The 20,778-nt window shown below is 45.0% G+C and overlaps 1 protein-coding gene across 1 annotated transcript; it reads right to left on the bottom strand.

Annotated features, from left to right (window-relative positions):
• Nucleotides 1-2,046: 2,046 nt before the first annotated feature.
• LOC311124590 (cadherin-20-like) lies at nt 2,047-18,512 on the bottom strand (the record flags this gene model as incomplete). Its single annotated transcript, XM_084198705.1, has 6 exons — nt 2,047-2,304; nt 2,604-2,791; nt 3,752-3,919; nt 16,032-16,151; nt 16,979-17,273; nt 18,276-18,512. 6 exons carry the CDS (start codon nt 18,510-18,512, stop codon nt 2,047-2,049), a joined length of 1,266 nt encoding a protein of 421 aa, XP_084054831.1.
• Between the last annotated feature and the right edge of the window lie 2,266 nt (nt 18,513-20,778).

Raw genomic sequence — 20,778 nt, forward strand, 5'->3', positions numbered from 1 at the left:
AGCATTATTTCATTTGCATCCTCACACACATAATGCCCAGAGCTTTTCCTATCTGCTTCAAGTGTGTGTCCCAAATGGCACCCTATTCCCTATTGCACTAAACAGGGAATAGAGTACCATTTGGGACACTTGCTGGGACTGAGGAGCTGTAATGCATTCACTAAAGCCACATTATCTAACAGACACTCCCAACCCAGCTTTACGAAGAGTATGTGGACACCCCTTCAAATTAGTGGATTCGGCTATTTCAGCCACACCCGTTGCTGACAGGTGTATAGAAATCGAGCACACAGCTTTGCAATCTCCATAGACAAACATTGCCACTAGAATGTCCTTATTGAAGAGCTCAGTGACTATCAAAGTTGCACCGTCACAGGATACCATCTTTCCAACAAGTCCATTTGTCAAATGTCTGCCCTGCTAGAACTGCCCTGGTCAACTGTAAGTGTTGTTATTGTGAAGTGGAAACGTCTAGGAGCAACAACAACAAATCGTCTGTCCTCGGTTGCAACACTCACAACCCAGTTCCAAACTGCCTCTGGAACCAACATCAGCACAAGAACTGTTTGTTGGGAGCTACATGAAATGGGTTTCCATGGCCGAGCAGCCGAACACAAGCCTAAGATCGCCATGCGCAATGCCAAGCGTCGGCTGGAGTGGTGTAAAGCTCGCCGCCATTGGACTCTGGAGCAGTGGAAACGTGTTCTCTGGAGTTATGAATAACGCGTCACCATCTGGCAGGCCGACGGACAAATCTGTGTTTGGCGGATGCCAGGAGAACACTACCTATCCCTATGCATAGTGCCAACTGTAAAGTTTGGTGGAGGAGGATTAATGGTCTGGGGCTAGACCCCTTAGTTTCAGTGAAGGGAAATCTTAATGCTACAGCATACAGTTACATTCTAGATGATTCTGTGCTTCCAACTTTGTGGCAACAGTTTGGGGAAGGCCCTTTCCTGTTTCAGCATGACAATGCCCCCATGCACAAAGCGAGGTCCATACAGAAATTGTTTGTCGAGATCGGTGTGGAAGAACTTGACTGGCCTGCACAGAGCCCTGACCTCAACCCCATCGAACACCTTTGGTATGAATTGGTACACACCGACATCTAGTGGAAAGCCTTCCCAGAAGAGTGGAGGCTGTTTTAGCAGCAAAGGGGGGACCATTCCATGATTTTGGAATGAGATGTTCGACGAGCAGGTGTCCACATACTTTTGGTAAGGTAGTGTATGTGGCTCCAGTTGAAATGAGCATATTGAAAGATTTTCAAATCTGACAATCCAAAAATGTTTAGTCTCAAGTTCTCATGTGAATGTTGAGAAGTAGCAGTTTCAGATGAGCCCGTGACCCTTAGTGTATTTCCCAGCCCTAGATTCAGCCGCGAGACAATTTTTTATTATTATTTTTTATTTTATTTTTTCACCTTTATTTATCCAGGTAAGCCAGTTGAGAACAAGTTCTCATTTACAACTGCGACCTGGCCAAGATAAAGCAAAGCAGTGTGATAAAAACAACAACACAGAGTTATATATGGGGTAAAACAAAACATAAAGTCAATTATCTTCTTCTTGAGCGGATGGTCAGGGAAATTGTAAATCGCTGCAAATTGACCTCAAGAAGCCCAAACAGATATAACATTTGACTGAAAGTAATGAACTATATAAAGAATAGGGTGCCATTTGGGATGCACAGTGAAACTACACTCAACTCTAACACAACATCTGCTCTGTGAGTGAGGTAAACACACTCTGCATAATTGAAAACAATGAGAAAGTCTCCTAATACCACACAATCCAGTACGCTTTGACTGATTAGGGTCCTTAAAAACGCCAGATCATCATCATTAACACCATCCTCATCTCCAATTAACTAAAATCGCATAGCCCATTGTCTATCACTCAGAGCTGTCACTGTCACATCACCTCAATGGTTTTTGAACACAGCCTTGTACACTCCAATATCATACTGACACCATCTGGCCAGAAGATGACATTACATGACATTGGTTAAAACATTTTGGGTGTTATTTTGTTGTTAACGCTATCCTCACCTGATGGAGTTATTGGCAGCATCAGGGTCTCTGGCAGAGACCGTCTTGAACACTGTGCCGATCTCTGCTTCTTCAGAGACCTCTATGTAATACGCAGCAGAGACAAACTCTGGGGGCTCGTCTATATCCTCTACGCTGATGTGAACAATGGTGACATGGCTGAACGGGCCCTTGTCCAGGAAATGGTGGTCCGGGTGTGTGTTGGCTCCTTCTATCTTCAGAGTGTAACTTGCTTTGCTCTCAAAGTTCAGAGGCTAGAGGGGAGAGAGACATGTTTACCGCATTAGTAGGTACGTTGTATCATAGGTATAATTCATATAAATAGTTAAATAAAGAGGTTGTGGAGGTTTCTGTGCATTTAGGCACCTCCACTAAACAAGGAGAGGTTTATAGGTGTGTTGAGAAATAATCCACAAGGAGAAGATCAGCAAATAATTATTCTAAATTAAATTGAGTTAAATGTGACTTATTACATTTACATTCTAGTCATTTACTGCTGTGTGTGTGTGTGTTTTCATTGACGTAACCTTTCATTGATGTCTACCCTCTGTACCTTTTTGATGGTGATGATGCCAAACAGGTTGGTGGGGTCTGTGCTGATGTCGAAGGTGTCCCTCCCGTCTCCGTCGATGATGCTGTACCTCATCTCTGCGTTGATGCCAATGTCACGATCCTTCGCCCGGATACGACCCACAACAGACCCCACCGGAGCCGACTCCAGAACACTCATCTGATACAGCTCTGAGAAGGGCAAGGAGAGAGTGGAGAGAGAGAGAGTTAAATACATTTCTTTAGTTGATGAAGTATTGTTATAACATGTGTTTGCCCATTCTTCCTCTAGAGGGTGCCAAATGTTTCTAATTACACCAGGATATTAGAAGGAGAGACCACAGACCGTTGAGCACAAATTGGTTCACTCTGAGAAACGGTTCGTAAATTGGGTTATATTGTCTTATGGTTCAACGAGAATTCATTTCAAGAATTTAACCTCTTTTCAAAAACAGGGGTGACAGTGGTTCCCAATTTGCCGTACTCCTTCTGTCCGAACTGAAACGGTCACACATTATGGTTGTCAGACAAGTGCACCTGAAGCTCCTCACAATGTATTAAAGTCTCACTTAAGCGATGTGACTAATTGGAGAGAAGAGAAGGGGGCAAGAGGGAAATAAGGGGGGAGAGAGAGGAAGAGACAAGGCCACCAGTCAGGCAGACAGCTAGGGGATGGCCGAGGATAGACAGATGAGAGAGATGACCTGCTGATGTCTCATTGAACGGTAATGTGGAGAGCAGGAATGGGGCCAATCAAAGAGACAGAGAGAAAGAGGGGGGTGGGGGCATGGGCAACTGGTGGCCGAGGAGGGATGGAAAGAGGGAGAGCAGCGAGAGTGTTGGGGAGGGGGGTAGATGGAGGGATGATGAGGACAGAAAGAGTAATGTGAGAGTGGGGAGGGTTAACGGGATGGTGACTGACTGGTGGCCAAAGATGATGATGAGGAGGGAGGAGAGCGAGAGCATGGTCTGAAGGAGATGGACAAGGGAGGCTGTTGATGAAGTGGTGGCGAGCGCTGGAGAGAAAGAGCAAGAGGACAGCAGAGATGGAAGAGGAAGCGAGACATCCCGCTCCCATTTTTTCTGGCTCATATAGAGTCAATGAACTAAGTAGACCAGACCCAGGAGAAGAGAGGAGGCTCTGCTTCTTACTCTGATCAAACATGGGTGGGTTATCGTTGACGTCACTGAGGGTGATGTTAACGATGGTGGTTCCAGCCAGACCCCCTAGCTGGCCTCCCATGTCCTTGGCCTGGATGATGACGGAATAGTTCTCTCTGACCTCTCGGTCCATGCCCGCCAGAGACACACGCACCACGCCTGGGGGGACAGAGAGAGAGAGACAGACAGAGAGAGAGACAGAGAGAGAGAGAGGCGGGGGTGAGAGGAGAGAGAGGTCACAATTACAAATGGTGTGATGGGAGGGTTAGCAGTGTAGTAGATGACGGGTCGTCAGGCAGATTAGGGATATGTCTTAGTCTGCGCCCAAAATGGCACCCTATAACAATGTAGTGCAATTTATTTTTAGCTGAGCCCTATAGTGCACAAGGGAATAGGGGAGTGCCATTTCGGTAGCAGCCAGCGTCTTCTTTTAATGAATGAAGTCAGAACGTTATATTGTAGCTCAGGGATCATCAACTAGATTCAACTGCGGGGAATTTTTTCTTGAGCGGATGGTCAGGAGGCCAGAACATAATTACAAATAATTTGTAGACTGCAAATTGACCACAAGAAGGCCAAAAAAATATAACATTAGACTAAAACATAATAATTTCAAATCTTGCTTACATTTGTATTCGATCACATATACAGTGCATTCGGAAAGTATTCAGACCTCTTCACTTTTTCCACATTTTGTTACGTTACAGCATTATTCTAAAATGTATTAAATTGTTTTTTTTCCCACAACAAAATACACACAATACCCCATAATTACAAAGCAAAAACAGCTTTTTAGATGTTTTTTGCAAATGTATAAAAATAAATAAAAATAAATATCACATTTACATAAGTATTCAGATCCTTTATTCAGTACTTTGTTTAAGCACCTTTGGCAGCGATTACAGCATTGTCTTTTTTATTTTATTTTAAATTTTACATCATTTAGCAGACGCTCTTATCCAGAGCGACTTACAAATTGGTGCATTCAACTTATGATAGCCAGTGGGACAACCACCAATTTCTTTTTAATTTATGTATTTATTTACTATTTATTTTTTGTATCAGGGGTGAGGGAAGAAGGATTACTTTATACTATTCCAGGTATTCCTTAAAGAGGTAGGATTTCAAGTGTCTCCGGAAGGTGGTCAGTGACTCCGCTGTCCTGGCGTTGTGGGGGAGCTTGTTCCACCATTGGGGTGCCAGAGCAGCGAATAGCTTTGACTGGGCTGAGCAGGAACTGTGCTTCCGTAGAGGTAGGGGAGCTAGCAGGCCAGAGGTGGATGAACATAGTGCCCTCGTTTGGGTGTAGGGTCTGACCAGAGCCTGAAGTTAAGGAGGTGCCGTTCCCCTCACAGCTCCGTAGGCAAGCACCATGGTCTTGTAGTAGATGCGAGCTTCAACTGGAAGCCAGTGGAGTGTGAGGAGCGGGTTGACATGAGAGAACTTGGGAAGGTTGAACACGAGCGTCCTGGATAAGTTGTAGGGGTTTAATGGCACAGGCAGGGAGCCCAGCCAACAGCGAGTTGCAGAAATCCAGACGGGAGATGACAAGCGCCTGGATTAGGACCTGTGCCGCTTTCTGTGTAAGGTAGGGTCGTACTCTGCGAATGTTGTAGAGCATGAACCTGCAGGATCGGGTCACCACTTTGATGTTAGCGGAGAACGACAGGGTGTTGTCCAGGGTCACGCCAAGGTTATTTGCACTCTGGGAGGAGGACACAATGGAGTTGTCAACCATGATGGCGAGATCATGGAGCGGGCAGTCCTTCCCCGGGAGGAAGAGCAGCTCCGTCTTGCCGAGGTTCAGCTTGAGGTGGTGTTCCGACATCCACACTGATATGTCTGCCAGACATGCAGAGATGTGATTCGCCACCTGGTTATCAGGGAAAGGAGAAAATTAATTGTGTGTCGTCTGCGTAGCAATGATAGGAGAGACCATGTGAGGATATGACAGAGCCAAGTGACTTGGTGTCTTGGTGTCTTCTTGGGTATGATGCTACAACCTTGGCACACATGCATTTGGGGAGTTTCTCTCATTCTTCTTTGCAGATCATCTCAAGCTCTGTCAGGTTGGATGGGGAGTGTCGCCGCACAACAATTTTCAGGTTTCTCCAGAGATGTTCGATCGGGTTCAAGTCCGGGCTCTGGCTGGGCCACTCAAGGACATTCAGAAACTTGTCCCGAAGCCACTCCTGCGTTGTCTTGGCTGTGTGCTTAGGGCCGTTGTCCTGTTGGAAGATGAACCTTCGCCCCAGTCTGAGGTCCTGAGTGCTCTGGAGCAGGTTTTCATCAAGGATCTCTCTGTACTTTGCTCCATTCATCTTTCCCTCGATCCTGAATAGTCTCCCAGTCCCTGCCGCTGAAGAACATCCCCACAGCATTATGCTGACACCACCATGCTTCACCGTAGGGATGGTATTGGCCAGGTGATGAGCGTGAGGCTTGGCATTCAGGCCAAAGAGTTCAATCTTGGTTTCATCAGACCAGATAATCTTGTTTCTCATGGTCTGAGAGTCCTTTAGCTGCCTTTTGGCAAACACCAAGTGGGCTGTCATGTGACTTTCACTAAAGGATTGGCTTCCGTCTGGCCACTCTATCACAAAAGGCCTGATTGGTGAAGTGCTGCAGAGATGGTTGTCCTTCTGGAAGGTTCTCCCATCTCCACAGAGGAACTCTTGAACTCTGACAGAGTGACTATTGGGTTCTTGGTCACCTCCCTTACCAAGGCCCTTCTCCCCCGATTGCTCAGATCTGCCAGCTCTAGAATGAGTCTTTGTGGTTCCAAACTGTGTTATTGGGGACATTCAATGCTGCAGAAATATTTTGCAATCCATATCTGTGCCTCGACACAATCCTGTCTCGGAGCTCTACGGACAATTCCTTCGACATCATGGCTTGGTTTTTGCTCTGACATGCAGTCAACTGTGGGACCTTACATAGTGGCTTGCGAAAGTATTCACCCCCATTGGCATATTTCCTATTTTGTTGCCTTACAACCTGGAATTAAAATGGATTTTGTGGGGGTTTGTATCATTTGATTTACACAACATGCCTACCACTTTGAAGATGCACAATATTAGTTTTATTGCAATTACAGCTTTAAGTCTCTTGGGGTATGTCTCTATAAGCTTGGCACATCTAGCCACTTGGAATTTTGCCCATTCTTCAAGGCAAAACTGCTCCAGCTCCTACAAGTTGGATGGGTTCCGCTGGTGTATAGCAATCTTTAAGTCATACCACAGAATCTCAATTGGATTGAGGTTTGGGCTTTGACTAGGCCATTCCAAGACATTTAAATGTTTCCCCTTAAACCACTCGAGTGTTGCTTTCACAGTTTGTATAGGGTCATTGTCCTGCTGGAAGGTAAACCTCTGTCCCAGTCTCAAATCTCTGGAAGACTGAAACAGGTTTCCCCCAAGAATTTCCCTGTTTTTAGCACCATCCATCAATCCTTAAATTCTGACCAGTTTCCCAGTCCCTGCCGATGAAAAACATGCCCACAGCATGTTGCTGCTACCACCAAGCTTCACTGTGAGGATGGTGTTAATGGGGTGATGAGAGGTGTTGGGTTTGCGATGGCCAAAAAGCTCAATTTTAGTCTCATCTGACCAGAGCACCTTCTTCCATATGTTTTGGGAGTCTCCCACATTCCCTTTGGCAATCACCACGTGTTTGCTTATTTTTTTCTTTAAGTAATGGCTTTTTTCTTGCCACTCTTCCGTAACCCCAGCACTGTGGAGTGTACGGCTTAAAGTGGTCCTATGGACAGATACTCCAATCTCCGCTGTGGAGCTTTGCAGCTCCTTCAGGGTTATCTTTGGTCTCTTTGTTGCTTCTCTGATTAATATCCTCCTTGCCTGGTCTGTGAGTTTTGGTGTGCGGCCCTCTCTTGTCAGGTTTATTGTGGTGCCATATTCTTTCCATGTTTTAATAATGGATTTAATGGTGCTCCGTGGGATGTTCAAAGTTTTTGATATTTTTTATAACCCAACCCTGATCTGTACTTCTCCACAACTTTGTCCCTGACCTGTTTGGAGAGCTCCTTGGTCTTCATGGTGCCGCTTGCTTGGTGGTGCCCCTTGCTTAGTGGTGTTGCAGACTCTGGGTCCTTTCAGAACAGGTGTACAGTGAGGGAAAAAAATATTTCAACCCATGCTGATTTTGTACGTTTGCCCACTGACAAAGAAATTATCAGGCTATCATTTTAATGGTAGGTTTATTTGAACAGTGAGAGACAGAATAACAAAAATATCCAGAAAAACGCATGTAAAAAATATTCTAAATTGATTTGCATTTTATTGAGGGAAATAAGTATTTGACCCCCTCTCAATCAGAAAGATTTCTGGCTCCCAGGTGTCTTTTATACAGGTAACGAGCTGACATTAGGAGCACACTCTTAAAGGGAGTGCTCCTAATCTCAGCTTGTTACTTGTATAAAAGACACCTGTCCACAGAAGCAATCAATCAGATTCCCAAATCTCCACCATGGTCAAGACCAAAGAGCTCTCCAAGGATGGCAGGGACAAGATTGTAGACCTACACAAGGCTGGAATGGGCTGCAAGACCATCGCCAAGCAGCTTGGTGAGAAGGTGACAACAGTTGGTGCGACTATTCGGAAATGGAAGAAACACAAAATAACTGTCAATCTCCCTCGGCCTGGGGCTCCATGCAAGATCGTTTTATTTTATTTCACCTTTATTTAACCAGGTAAGCCAGTTGAGAACAAGTTCTCATTTACAACTGCGACCTGGCCAAGATAATGCAAAGCAGTGCGATAAATACAACAACACAGAGTTACATATGGGGTAAACATAACATAAAGTCAAAAATACAACAGAAAATATATATACAGTGTGTGCAAATGTAGCAAGTTATGGAGGTAAGGCAATAAATAGGCCATAGTGCAAAATAATTACAATTAATATTAACACTGGAATGATAGCTGTGCAAGAGTTGATGTGCAAATAGAGATACTGGGGTGCAAGTGAGCAAAATAAATAACAAACAATATGGGGATGAGGTAGTTGGGTGGGCTATTTTCAGATGGGCAGTGATCGGTAAGGTGCTCTGAGAACTGATGCTTAAAGTTAGTGAGGGAGATAAGAGTCTCCAGCTTCAGAGATTTTTGCAGTTCGTTCCAGTCATTGGCAGCAGAGAACTGGAAGGAATGGCGGCCAAAGGAGGTGTTGGCTTTGGGGATGACCAGTGAGATATACCTGCTGGAGCGCATACGGGTGGGTGTTGCTATGGTGACCAATGAGCTAAGATAAGGAGGGGATTTGCCTAGCAGTGATTTATAGATGGCCTGGAGCCAGTGGGTTTGGCAAATATGTAGTGAGGACCAGCCAACAAGAGCGTACAGGTCACAGTGGTGGGTAGTATATGGGGCTTTGGTGACAAAACGGATGGCACTGTCATAGACTACATCCAATTTGCTGAGTAGAGTGTTGGAGGCTATTTTGTAAATGACATCGCCGAAGTCAAGGATCAGTAGGATAGTCAGTTTTATGAGGGCATGTTTGGCAGCATGAGTGAAGGAGGCTTTATTGCGAAATAGGAAGCCGATTCTAGATTTAACTTTGATTTGGAGATTCTTAATGTCAGTCTGGAAGGAGAGTTTACAGTCTAACCAGACACCTAGGTATTTGTAGTTGTCCACATACTCTAGGTCAGACCTGTCGAGAGTAGTGATTCTAGTCGGGTGGGCGGGTGCCAGCAGCGTTCGATTGAAGAGCATGCATTTAGTTTTACTAGCATTTAAGAGCAGTTGGAGGCTACGGAAGGAGTGTTGTATGGCATTGAAGCTCGTTTGGAGGTTTGTTAACAGTGTCCAATGAAGGGCCAGATGTATAAAAACTGGTGTCGTCTGCGTAGAGGTGGATCTGAGAATCACCAGCAGCAAGAGCGACATCATTGATATACACAGAGAAAAGAGTCGGCCCAAGAATTGAACCCTGTGGCACCCCCATAGAGACTGCCATAGGTCCAGACAACAGGCCCTCCGATTTGACACATTGAACTCTATCTGAGAAGTAGTTGGTGAACCAGGCGAGGCAGTCATTTGAGAAACCAAGGCTATTTAGTCTGCCAATAAGAATGCGGTGGTTGACAGAGTCGAAAGCCTTGGCCAGGTTGATGAAGACGGCTGCACAGTACTGTCTATTATCGAGCGCGGTTATAATATCGTTTAGGACCTTGAGCGTGGCTGAGGTGCACCCATGACCAGCTCGGAAACCGGATTGCATAGCGGAGAATGTACGGTGTGATTTGAAATGGTCGGTGATCTGTTTGTTAACTTGGCTTTCATAAACTTTTGAAAGGCAGGGCAGGATGGATATAGGTCTGTAACAGTTTGGATCTAGACTGTCACCCCCTTTGAAGAGCGGGATGACCGCGGCAGCTTTCCAATCTCTGGGGATCTCAGACGTTACGAAAGAGAGGTTGAACAGGCTAGTAATAGGGGTTGCGACAATTTCGGCAGCTAATTTTAGAAAGAAAGGGTCCAGATTGTCTAGCCCAGATGATTTGTAGGGGTCCAGATGTTGCAGCACTTTCAGAACATCAGCTGTATGAATTTGTGCGAAGGAGAAGCGTGGGGGGGGGGGGGGGGGGGGCATGGGCAAGTTGCAGCGGAGGGTGCAGAGCTGGTGACCGGGGTATTGGTAGACAGGTGGAAAGCATTGCCAGCCGTAGCAAAATGCTTGTTGAAATTCTCGATTATTGTAGATTTATCGGTGGTGATAGTGTTTCCTAGCCTCAGTGCAGTGGGCAGCTGGGAGGTGGTGCTCTTATTCTCCATGGACTTTACAGTGTCCCAAAACGTTTTGGAGTTAGTGCTACAGGATGCAAATTTCTGTTTGAAAAAGCTAGCCTTTGATTTTCTAACTGCTTGTGTATATCGGTTCCTAACTTCCCTGAAAAGTTGCATACCGCGGGGGCTATTCAATGCTAATGCAGTATGCCACAGGATGTTTTTGTGCTGGTCAAGGGCAGTCAAGTCTGAGGAGAACCAGGGGCTATATCTGTTCTTAGTTCTGCATTTTTTGAATGGGGCATGCTTATTTAAGATTGAGAGGAAAGCACTTTTAAAGAACAACCAGGCATCCTCTACTGACGGAATGAGATCGACATCCATCCAGGATACCTGGGCCAGGTCAATTAGGAAGGCCTGCTAGCTAAAGTGTTTTAGGGAGAGTTTGACCGTGATGAGGGGTGGTCGTTTGACCGCAGACCCATTACAGATGCAGGCAATAAGGCAGTTATCGCTGAGATCCTGGTTGAAGACAGCGGAGGTGTATTTAGAGGGTAAGTTAGTCAGGATGATATTTATAAGGGTGCCCATGTTTATGGATTTAGGGTTGTGCCTGGTAGGTTCCTTGATAATTTGTGTGAGATTGAGGGCATCTAGTTTGGATTGTAGGATGGCCGGGGTGTTAAGCATATCCCAGTTTAGGTCACCAAGCAGTACGAACACTGAGGATAGATGGGGGGCAATCAATTCACATATGGTGTCCAGGGCCCAGCTGGGGGCTGAGTGGGGTCTGTAGCAAGCGGCAACAGTGAGAGACTTATTTCTGGAAAGGTGGATTTTTAGAAGTAGGAGCTCAAACTGTTTGGGCACAGACCTGGATAGTATGATAGAGCTCTGCAGGCGATCTCTACATCAGATTGCAACTCTGCCCCCTTTGGCAGTTCAATCTAGACGGAAAATGTTGTAGTTGGGGATGGACATTTCTGAGTTTTTGGTGGCCTAAGCTAGGATTCAGACACTGCTAGAACATCAGGGTTGGCGAAGTGTGCTAACGCAGTGAATAACTCAAACTTAGGGAGGAGGCTTCTGACGTTAACATGCAAAAAACCAATGCTTTTACGGTTACAGAAGTCAACAAATGATAGCTCCTGGGGAGTAGAAGTGATACTGGGGGCTGCAGGGCCTGGGTTAACCTCTACATCACCAGAGGAACATAGGAGGACTAGAATAAGGATACGGCTAAAGGCTTTAAGAACTGGTCTTCTAGTGCGTTGGGTACAGAGAGTAAAGGGGACAGATTTTCGGCGTTGTAGAATAGATTCAGGGCATTATGTACAGACAAGGATATGGAAGGATATGAGTACAGTGGAGGTAAACCTAAGCGTTGGGTAACAATGAAAGCGATAGCATCACTGGAGGCACCGATTGAGCCGGTCTCCGCGTGTATGGGGGGTGGAACAAAGGAGCTATTTGAGGCAGTTTGAGAGGGACTTGGGGCTTTACAGTGAAATTGTATAATAAGAACTAACTGGAACAGCAATAGGGAAGGCATATTGACATGGGAGAGAGGCATAAAGTAATCACAGGTGTTATTTGAGAGAGCTAAGACAACAGCTGGTAATGGCGATGAAAGTTTGGGCTGAGGCTAAACAGATAAACAGGACAGGGTACCGTGTAAAGGAACAGTCCAGCAGGCGTCAGCTGTGCAGCTGAGTGATCATAAGGTCCAGTGAATCTGGACGGCAGGTAGCTTAGTGGTTAAGAGCGTTGCGCCAGTTATCGAAAGGTCGCTGGTTCTAATCCCCGAGCCGACTAGGTGAAAAATCTGCCGATGTGCCCTTGAGCAAGGCACTTAACCCTAATTGCTCATGTAAGTCGCTCTGGATAAGAGCGTCTGCTAAATGACATGTATGTATGTATGTATAAAAGGTAAGTCAATAATAGAATCCGTTCCACATTGAGTGAGGCGGGTTGCATGAAAGTATATTTAGTAAAAGGATGAAAAGTGTGATAGGGAAATATGTACGAAAAATACAAAAAACTGGCTATTTACACGGACACACACACAGAGTACACGACCGCACTGCTACGCCATCTTGGAGATCTGACCTCGTGGAGTTGCAATGATCATGAGAACAGTGAGGAATCAGCCCAGAACTACACGGGAGGATCTTGTATATGATCTCAAGGCAGCTGGGACCATAGTCACCAAGAAAACAATTGGTAACACACTACGCCGTGAAGGACTGAAATCCTGCAGCGCCCGCAAGGTCCCCCTGCTCAAGAAAGCACATATACAGGGCCGTCTGAAGTTTGCCAATGAACATCTGAATGATTCAGAGGAGAACTGGGTGAAAGTGTTGTGGTCAGATGAGACCAAAATCGAGCTCTTTGGCATCAACTCAACTCGCCGTGTTTGGAGGAGGAGGAATGCTGCCTATGACCCCAAGAACACCATCCCCACTGTCAAACATGGAGGTGGAAACATTATGCTTTGGGGGTGTTTTTCTGCTAAGGGGACAGGACAACTTCACCGCATCAAAGGGACGATGGACCATCAAATCTTGGGTGAGAACCTCCTTCCCTCAGCCAGGGCATTAAAAATGGGTCGTGGATGGGTATTCCAGCATGACAATGACCCAAAACACACGGCCAAGGCAACAAAAGAGTGGCTCAAGAAGAAGCACATTAAGGTCCTGGAGTGGCCTAGCCAGTCTCCAGACCTTAATCCCATAGAAAATCTGTGAAGGGAGCTGAAGGTTCGAATTGCCAAACATCAGCCTCGAAACCTTAATGACTTGGAGAAGATCTGCAAAGAGGAGTGGAACAAAATCCCTCCTGAGATGTGTGCAAACCTGGTGGCCAACTACAAGAAACGTCTGACCTCTGTGATTGCCAACAAGGGTTTTGACACCAAGTACATGTTTTGCAGAGGGGTCAAATACTTATTTCCTTCATTAAAATGCAAATCAATTTATAACATTTTTGACATGCGTTTTTCTTTTTTTGTTGTTGTTGTTATTCTGTCTCTCACTGTTCAAATAAACCTACCATTAAAATTATAGACTGATCATGTCTTTGTCAGTGGGCAAACGTACAAAATCAGCAGGGGATCAAATACTTTTTTCCCCTGACTGTATATATACACTGAGATCTTGTGACAGATGATGTGACACTTGGATTGCACACAGGTGGACGTTATTTAACTAATTATGTGACTTCTGAAGGTAATTGGTTGCACCAGATCTTATTTAGGGGTTTCATAGCGAAAGGGGTGAATACATATGCACGCACCACTTTTCCGTTATTTATTTTTTAGAATTTATTGAAACAAGTAATTTTTTCATTTCACTTCACCAATTTGAACTATTTTGTGTATGTCTATTACATTGAATCCAAATAAAAATCATTTTAAATTACAGGTTGTAATGCAATAAAATAGGAAAAACGCTAAGGAGGATAAATACTTTTGCAAAGCACTGTATATACAGGTGTGTGCTTTTCCAAATCATGTCCAATAAGTTGAATTTGCCACAGGTGGACTCCAATCAAGTTGTAGAAACATCTCAAAGGATGATCAATGGAAACAGGATGCACCTGAGCTCAATTTTGAGTCACATAGCAAAGGGTCTGAATACTTATGTAAATAAGGTATTTCTGTTGTTTATTTTTTATACATTTGCAAAAATGTCTCAAAATCTGTTTCGCTTTGTCATTATGGGGTATTGTGTGTAGATTGATGAGGAAATTCATTTTAGAATAAGGCTGTAACGTAACAAAATGTGGAAAAAGTGAAGGAGTTTGAATAATTTCCTAATGCTCTGTATGTCTCCATTATGTGTGGGAATTCTTTTGAACATATTTCCAAAATTAAAAATCACTTGGAGCTGATTTGCTGGTGTTTTTACAGTCTTTATGTCCAACAATAAATATACAGGAGACCCTCTCAGTGTGAGATGGTCTCCTGTATATTTAGAATTCATTTAGAATTCAAGATACACTTAACCAGCATGGCTACCACAGCATTCTGCAGCGATACGCCATCCCATCTGGTTTGTGCTTAGTGGGACTATCATTTGTTTTTCTACAGGACAATGACCTAAAACACACCTCCATGCTGTGTAATGGCTATTTGACCAAGAAGGAGAGTGATGGAGTGCTGCATCAGATGACCTGGCCTCCACAATCACCTGACCTTAACCCAATTGAGAGGGTTTGGGATGAGTTGGATCGCAGAGTGAAGGAAAAGCAGCCAATAACTGCTCAGCATATGTGGGAACTCCTTCAAAACTGTTGGAAATGTATTCCAAGAGAAGCTGGTTGAGAGAATGCCAAGAGTGTGTAAAGCTGTCATCAAGGCAAAGGGTGGCTACTTTGAAGAATCTCAAATATAAAAACTTGGTGTGCCAAATAAAATCAACCGCAGGCCAAATTCAGCTTGCTGGCCGCCAGTTGGGGAACTCTGCTGTAGCTACTGTATTTGCCCATTCATTTTGGATTTGCCAGTTGTTACCATTGGCAGCCACAAGAGGGTATTCTTAACCCTGTCTATATGTGCCATATGAGTTTACGTTCAAACTCTATTGTATTACATTCAGCCTTTATGTGTGTGTTTGTTTCCTTGAGGAGAAGACGGGAGTGCCTCATCTCTGTGCCAAAACATGGAAGTCTACTAACATAACTAAAGCACATCCATTGTAACTACTATTGTTAATGCAGGTCTGTTACGTGTGACGTGTTTTTCTTTCTCCCCATTTTCCTGTGTAGTGTGTTTGTGTGTTCTGGGCATTACATTTGGGCTGAGTTGCGGCTGACGATGGTGGGCGTGGCTTCGGTCCGCAGTCCTGGCAGCTGTGGCTAATTGATGAGAGTATACCTGTTTGCCGTGTGAGCTCGAAGAGGAGGGGAGAGGACACTTGTTGTTTGGCTGTGTTAATGTATCTTTGTTTGTGTTCCAGCCTGTCCTCCTGATGTACTCCACCCTACCTAGGTCCTGGAGAAGGGAAAGGTAGATCTGCCCATGGGTGTACATTCCCACGTAGATAACCCATTGTTTTATACACTAGGTTAGCCGGGCGGGTGTCACCCCTGTATTTTTTGGTAAACAGGCAGGAAAGTGGGTTAGGGTTAGAGTGTGATTGGAAGGTTTAGGTGTGTAGAAGAGGAGGGACCTTTTGTTTATTTTCATTAATTGGACCCCGTTCCCAAATATTGCCTTCTCTTACCTTCCCTGGTTTGTTTGATAGATTTTTGTTTCAGTACAGTTTCTGTATGGGCGTTGTATATTTTAAGTAGCTTACTAAACGTCCCCCGAGGGCTAATCTTGAGATCTGGATGTTGTCTGGTTATTTTAGTTCATGACACCCCACATTTCTTCCCCATCCATCTAGTTTACCTTGTGTGCGCAGGCACAGGCATTTACGTCTCCTCCTCAGATGAACTACACCCGAGGGGAGAACGTAACAAGGTCTGACGATGTTTTGGACACTTTTGGTGTTGGTTCCCCTGTGCTTACATACCAGTCTTGGGCTCCACAGAGAAGTATGGCTGTCCTTGCAGGATGCTGTAGACCACCCTGGCACTGTTACCATATGTAGGGTCATCAGCGTCTGTAGCGGTCAGCCGAATCACCTCAGTGCCTGGGGAAGGAGGGAGGAAGGGAGAAGTAGAAAGAGAGTGACTTGGTGAGCAAAATTATTTCCACACAACTGGAATGACTCATTCTGTTTCTATATGGTTATTTCAACAAGGTCTGTTTACAAAAAGGATTGTTCCATCTGCATAAAACTGCTTCAGTGTTGCCGATGGGTGTAGGCTATTAGGGGTAACTGTGGAGTTATGTTCCGCCTCAAAGTATCTGCACTCACTGGTGGATTTATAAATATTGTATTCCACTGGTGAAGTGTGTAAGCAGAGACATCATTTTGATGGCATAATGACGATATTGCAAAGACATAATTATCTTGGCTATTGTGTGCACGTAACCAAACATCCTCATCTCCTTCCCAACGTACACTACTCACAGAAACACACTGCTGTGAATAACCAGCACAACAGAGACATACTGTATAATAGAAAAACAGAGTTTGCTAACTGAACTACTAGAACTAAAACTAATGCAAAGACTGTTCATGAATGAATGAATGAAACATTTAGAGGCAGCAGCATGACGTCCAGCTACACTCTCTAGCTGTGTTTCTGAAATGGTCCTGACCAAATGTAGTGCACTATATAGGGAATAGGCTGCCATTTTAGATGCACACTGTGGCTTTATGTGCCAATTCTCCCACAATGTGCACTTGCACACTGTCATGGATTTAAAAACATTGGTGTAACCATTTGCTTGAGGGAGTTTCCACTATTGTAAAATCCATTCAAGACAGTGTGCAAGTGCACACTTTTGGAGAAGGGTGGGGAATCAGGACTCAGCCTATGTCTCCGACTACTACAATCTCTACTGACTCACCTATGGTTGACATCTCAGGTATGGTGGCTTGGTAGGGCCCATCCAGGAACTTAGGTTCATTATCATTGATGTCCTGGATCTTGACAATGAACTCAGATTCGGGCTCTAAGGGTCGATCTGTCTGTCTGTTCCAGGCCTGGGCTCGCAGCAGGTACTGGGCCTTGACCTCGCGGTCCAGCCTCTTGATGGCATGGATGTCCCCCGTACTGTCGTCAATGGTGAAGGTGGTGCCCGCACCATCTCCTGATAGTATGTACTTGATTGAGCCATCCCCTAGGTCCATGTCTGAGTGGAGCTGTGGGGGTCACAGGTCAGAGGTTAGGGGTCAGAGGTTAGAAAGTATTTTGAGGTGCGTTTGAAGCACACACACACACACACACACACACCTTTGTTGTCATGACGATGGTTACAATTATCATGTGTGTGTGGCGAGGTGACAACCCAGTCTCTGTATACTGTAGATTCTCAATAAGCACCCTACTTTACCCCTATGGGCCCTGGTCAAAAGTAGAGCACTATAGGGAATAGGGTGCCATTTGGGACACAGACTGAATATGAATATATTATGCTATTATTTGACTTTACTGAATTTGTGACGTTTCACTACTTCATTGTTTCACGTCACAAGGTGATGGTTCAGAAGATTTCTGTAAAAGAAAAGAATAGAACATGGAATACAGTCCTTTTTTGGAACAGTTCCACCATCTACAAATCTAAAGTTTAACCCCTGGCTAGACACCTTTCACACTGAGAGGGTTTCCTCTGCTTTGTTAGATAGGCTCAGACAAAAAGGAAAGTGTGAAGTAAATGGAACGAAAGATACTCTAGACACTCATCCACACTACTGCTCCATAGAAACTAGTGTGGCATGTACTGTATAGGCAAAGGCTGTGTCCCAAATGGCACCCTATTCCCTACATAGTGTATTACTCTTGACCATGGCCATATGGGAACCCTATGGGCCCTCGCCAAAAGTAGTGCACTACATAGGGAATAGGGTACCATTTGGGAGGCAGACAGAGATTCATTGGCACAAGAGGATACCTTGACCACTCAAGTGTTAAAGTGGATTGAACATTTTATCAATGATGATAAACCCTGCAGCCATCAGAGACCACGTCCAGCCGACCACAACGACATTGATTGAAAAGTTGAGAGCTGTCATAAAACAGTTCAATAGTAATGATGGTGGGCATTTAGCAGATGCTTTCATCCAAAGTGACATGCAGTTAACACATTTATTTATTCAGTGTGTTTGTGTGTGTGTGTTCATGCATGTGTGTGTGCGCCAACTCACCTTTCCGATGTATAGCGGCTCCAGTCCAGTGTACTCCTCCAGCACAAAGAACTGGTTCCATACCCAGCCTCTCTTCACCCTCCTCAACAGCCCTGCTCTACTTTCCTCCTCTGTCCTGGCTCTATCCATACGGCCCTGGGCCTCAGACAACAGGGTCAGCAGGGCTAGAGCTAGTGGGAGTAGTAGGATGTAGACAGGCCTTCCACCCCCAAGATGGTGGTGAATTCGATATCCCATGATGGATACTCAACCACAAACCAAATTGTTGTTTTTAAAGTAGGGTTTTGTGTTTTCTTTAGGGATCCAGTGACCCACCGATGATATGCCTTTATCTATTGTGTCCTGGGATGGTCCTCAAATGGCTAGAGAAAAGAGAGAGCAGAGATTAATTTCAAACCCTTCCAAATGTAGCTGTCATTGTTGTGTCATGACACTAATGTCCTTGGTCTGTAAGCTCCGTTGCTGTTTTGTTCTTCTCTGAAACTATGAGTGATAATGTTGTGTGTGTGTGTATATGTGTGCTTGCGTCTGTGTGTGTCCGTATTTGAGGTGGAAGTGCATGCATGTGTGCGCGTGTGTGTGTGGTAGAGAGATAGAGAGCTTTATTAAAACTCAATGGCTGGAGTCTCTCACACTGCAGATGAGGTGTGTGTAGAGTAGGAGCGGAGAGGGGAGAGAAGAGAAAAGAGATGGGGGAGAGGTTCATCCACTAGGGGCTAAGGGTTAAACTGAGAGGGGCCAGGCATGATGTTAAACTCTGATACCGGCTTGAACACTAAACCCTTCTCCATTTAGCTTCTTCCTTCCCCATTCATTGTTTTGTGCTTAGACCAAGGGGCTCCAACAGGTAGATCGCAAGCTATCAGTAGCTCTCAGCCCACAAGAAGCTCGCCAAACAAATCTGAAAGTACATTTTTCACGAGTTCCATTGCAAACTGTCATAAACACATCTCACAAATATCAGACACTGCACGCTCCCGGCGTGTGGTAGGCCTGATTACCAACAACAACAAGCCTACAGGGTGGAGGTGAACGCCCTGGCGGAGTGGTGCCAGGAAAATAATCTCTCCCTTAATGTCAACAAAATGAAGGAGCTGATCATGGACTTCAGGAGACAACAGAGAGAGCACGCCCCCATTCAAATTGAAGGGGCCACAGTTGACTGTTTGAAAAGCTTGAAGTTCCTTGGCGTGCACATCACGGACAACCTGAAATGGCCCATCCACACAGACAGTGATGTGAAGAAGGCGGAACAGCAACAGCACCTCTTCAACCTCAGGAGGCTGGAGAAATTTGGCTTGGCCCCTAAGACCCTCATGAACTTCTACAGATGCACCATTGAGAGCCTCCTGTCGGGCTGTATCACCGCCTGGTTTGGCAATTGCACCGTCCGCAACCGCAGGGTTCTCCAGAGGGTGGTGCGGTCAGCCCAACGCATCACAGGGGACACACTGCCTGCTCTCCAGGACATCTACAGTGCCTGGTGTCACAGGAAGGCCAATAAGATCCTCAAGGACCTCAGACACCCGAGCCATGGCCTATTCACCCCACTAACATCTAGAAGGCAGAGACAGTACAGGTGCATCAAAGCTGGGACCGAGAGACTGAAAAATAGCTTTTATCTCCAGGCCATTGGACTGTTAAATAGTCACCACTAGCCTGCCCTGAACCAAGTCACTGTTACTAGCTGGCTACCACCCGGTACTATACCCTGCACCTTATCGACTGCTGCCCTATGTACATAGACATTAAACACTGGTCACATTAATAATGTTTACACTGAGTGTACAAAACATTATGAACACCTTCCTAATATTGAGTTGTACCCCCTTTTGCCCTCAGAACAGCCTAAATTCGTTTGGGCATGGAATCTACAAGGTGTCGAAACCATTCCACAGGGATATTGGCCCATGTTGACTCCAATGCTTCCCACAGTTGTATTAAGTTGGCTGGATGTCATTCTTGATACACACAGGGAACTGTTGAGCGTGAAAAACCCAGCAGCATCGCAGTTCTTGACACACTCAAAACGGTGCACCTGGCACCTACTACCATACCCCGTTCAAAAGGCACCTAAATCTTTTGTCTTGCCCATTCACCCTCTGAATGGCACACATAGACAATCCATGTCTCAATTGTCTCAAGGCTTTAAAATCCTGTCTCCTCCCCTCATCTACACTGATATGAAGTGACATTCCATAGCTTTCACCTGGGCAGTCTGTATCATGGAAAACCTAATGTTTATGTACACTCAGTGTATATACTGTTTTACCCACTTCATATGTACAGTGAGGGAAAAAAAGTATTTGATCCCCTGCTGATTTTGTACGTTTGCCCACTGACAAAGAAATGATCAGTCTATAATTTAAAAGGTTGGTTTATTTGAACAGTGAGAGACAGAATAATAACAAAAAAATCCAGAAAAACGCATGTCAAAAATGTTATGAATTGATTTGCATTTTAAATGAGGGAAATAAGTATTTGACCCCTTCTCAATCAGAAA

The sequence above is a fragment of the Coregonus lavaretus genome, assembly GCF_964263955.1.
Source record: "Coregonus lavaretus genome assembly, contig: HAP1_SCAFFOLD_5044, whole genome shotgun sequence".
Classification (NCBI taxonomy): Eukaryota; Metazoa; Chordata; class Actinopteri; order Salmoniformes; family Salmonidae; genus Coregonus; species Coregonus lavaretus.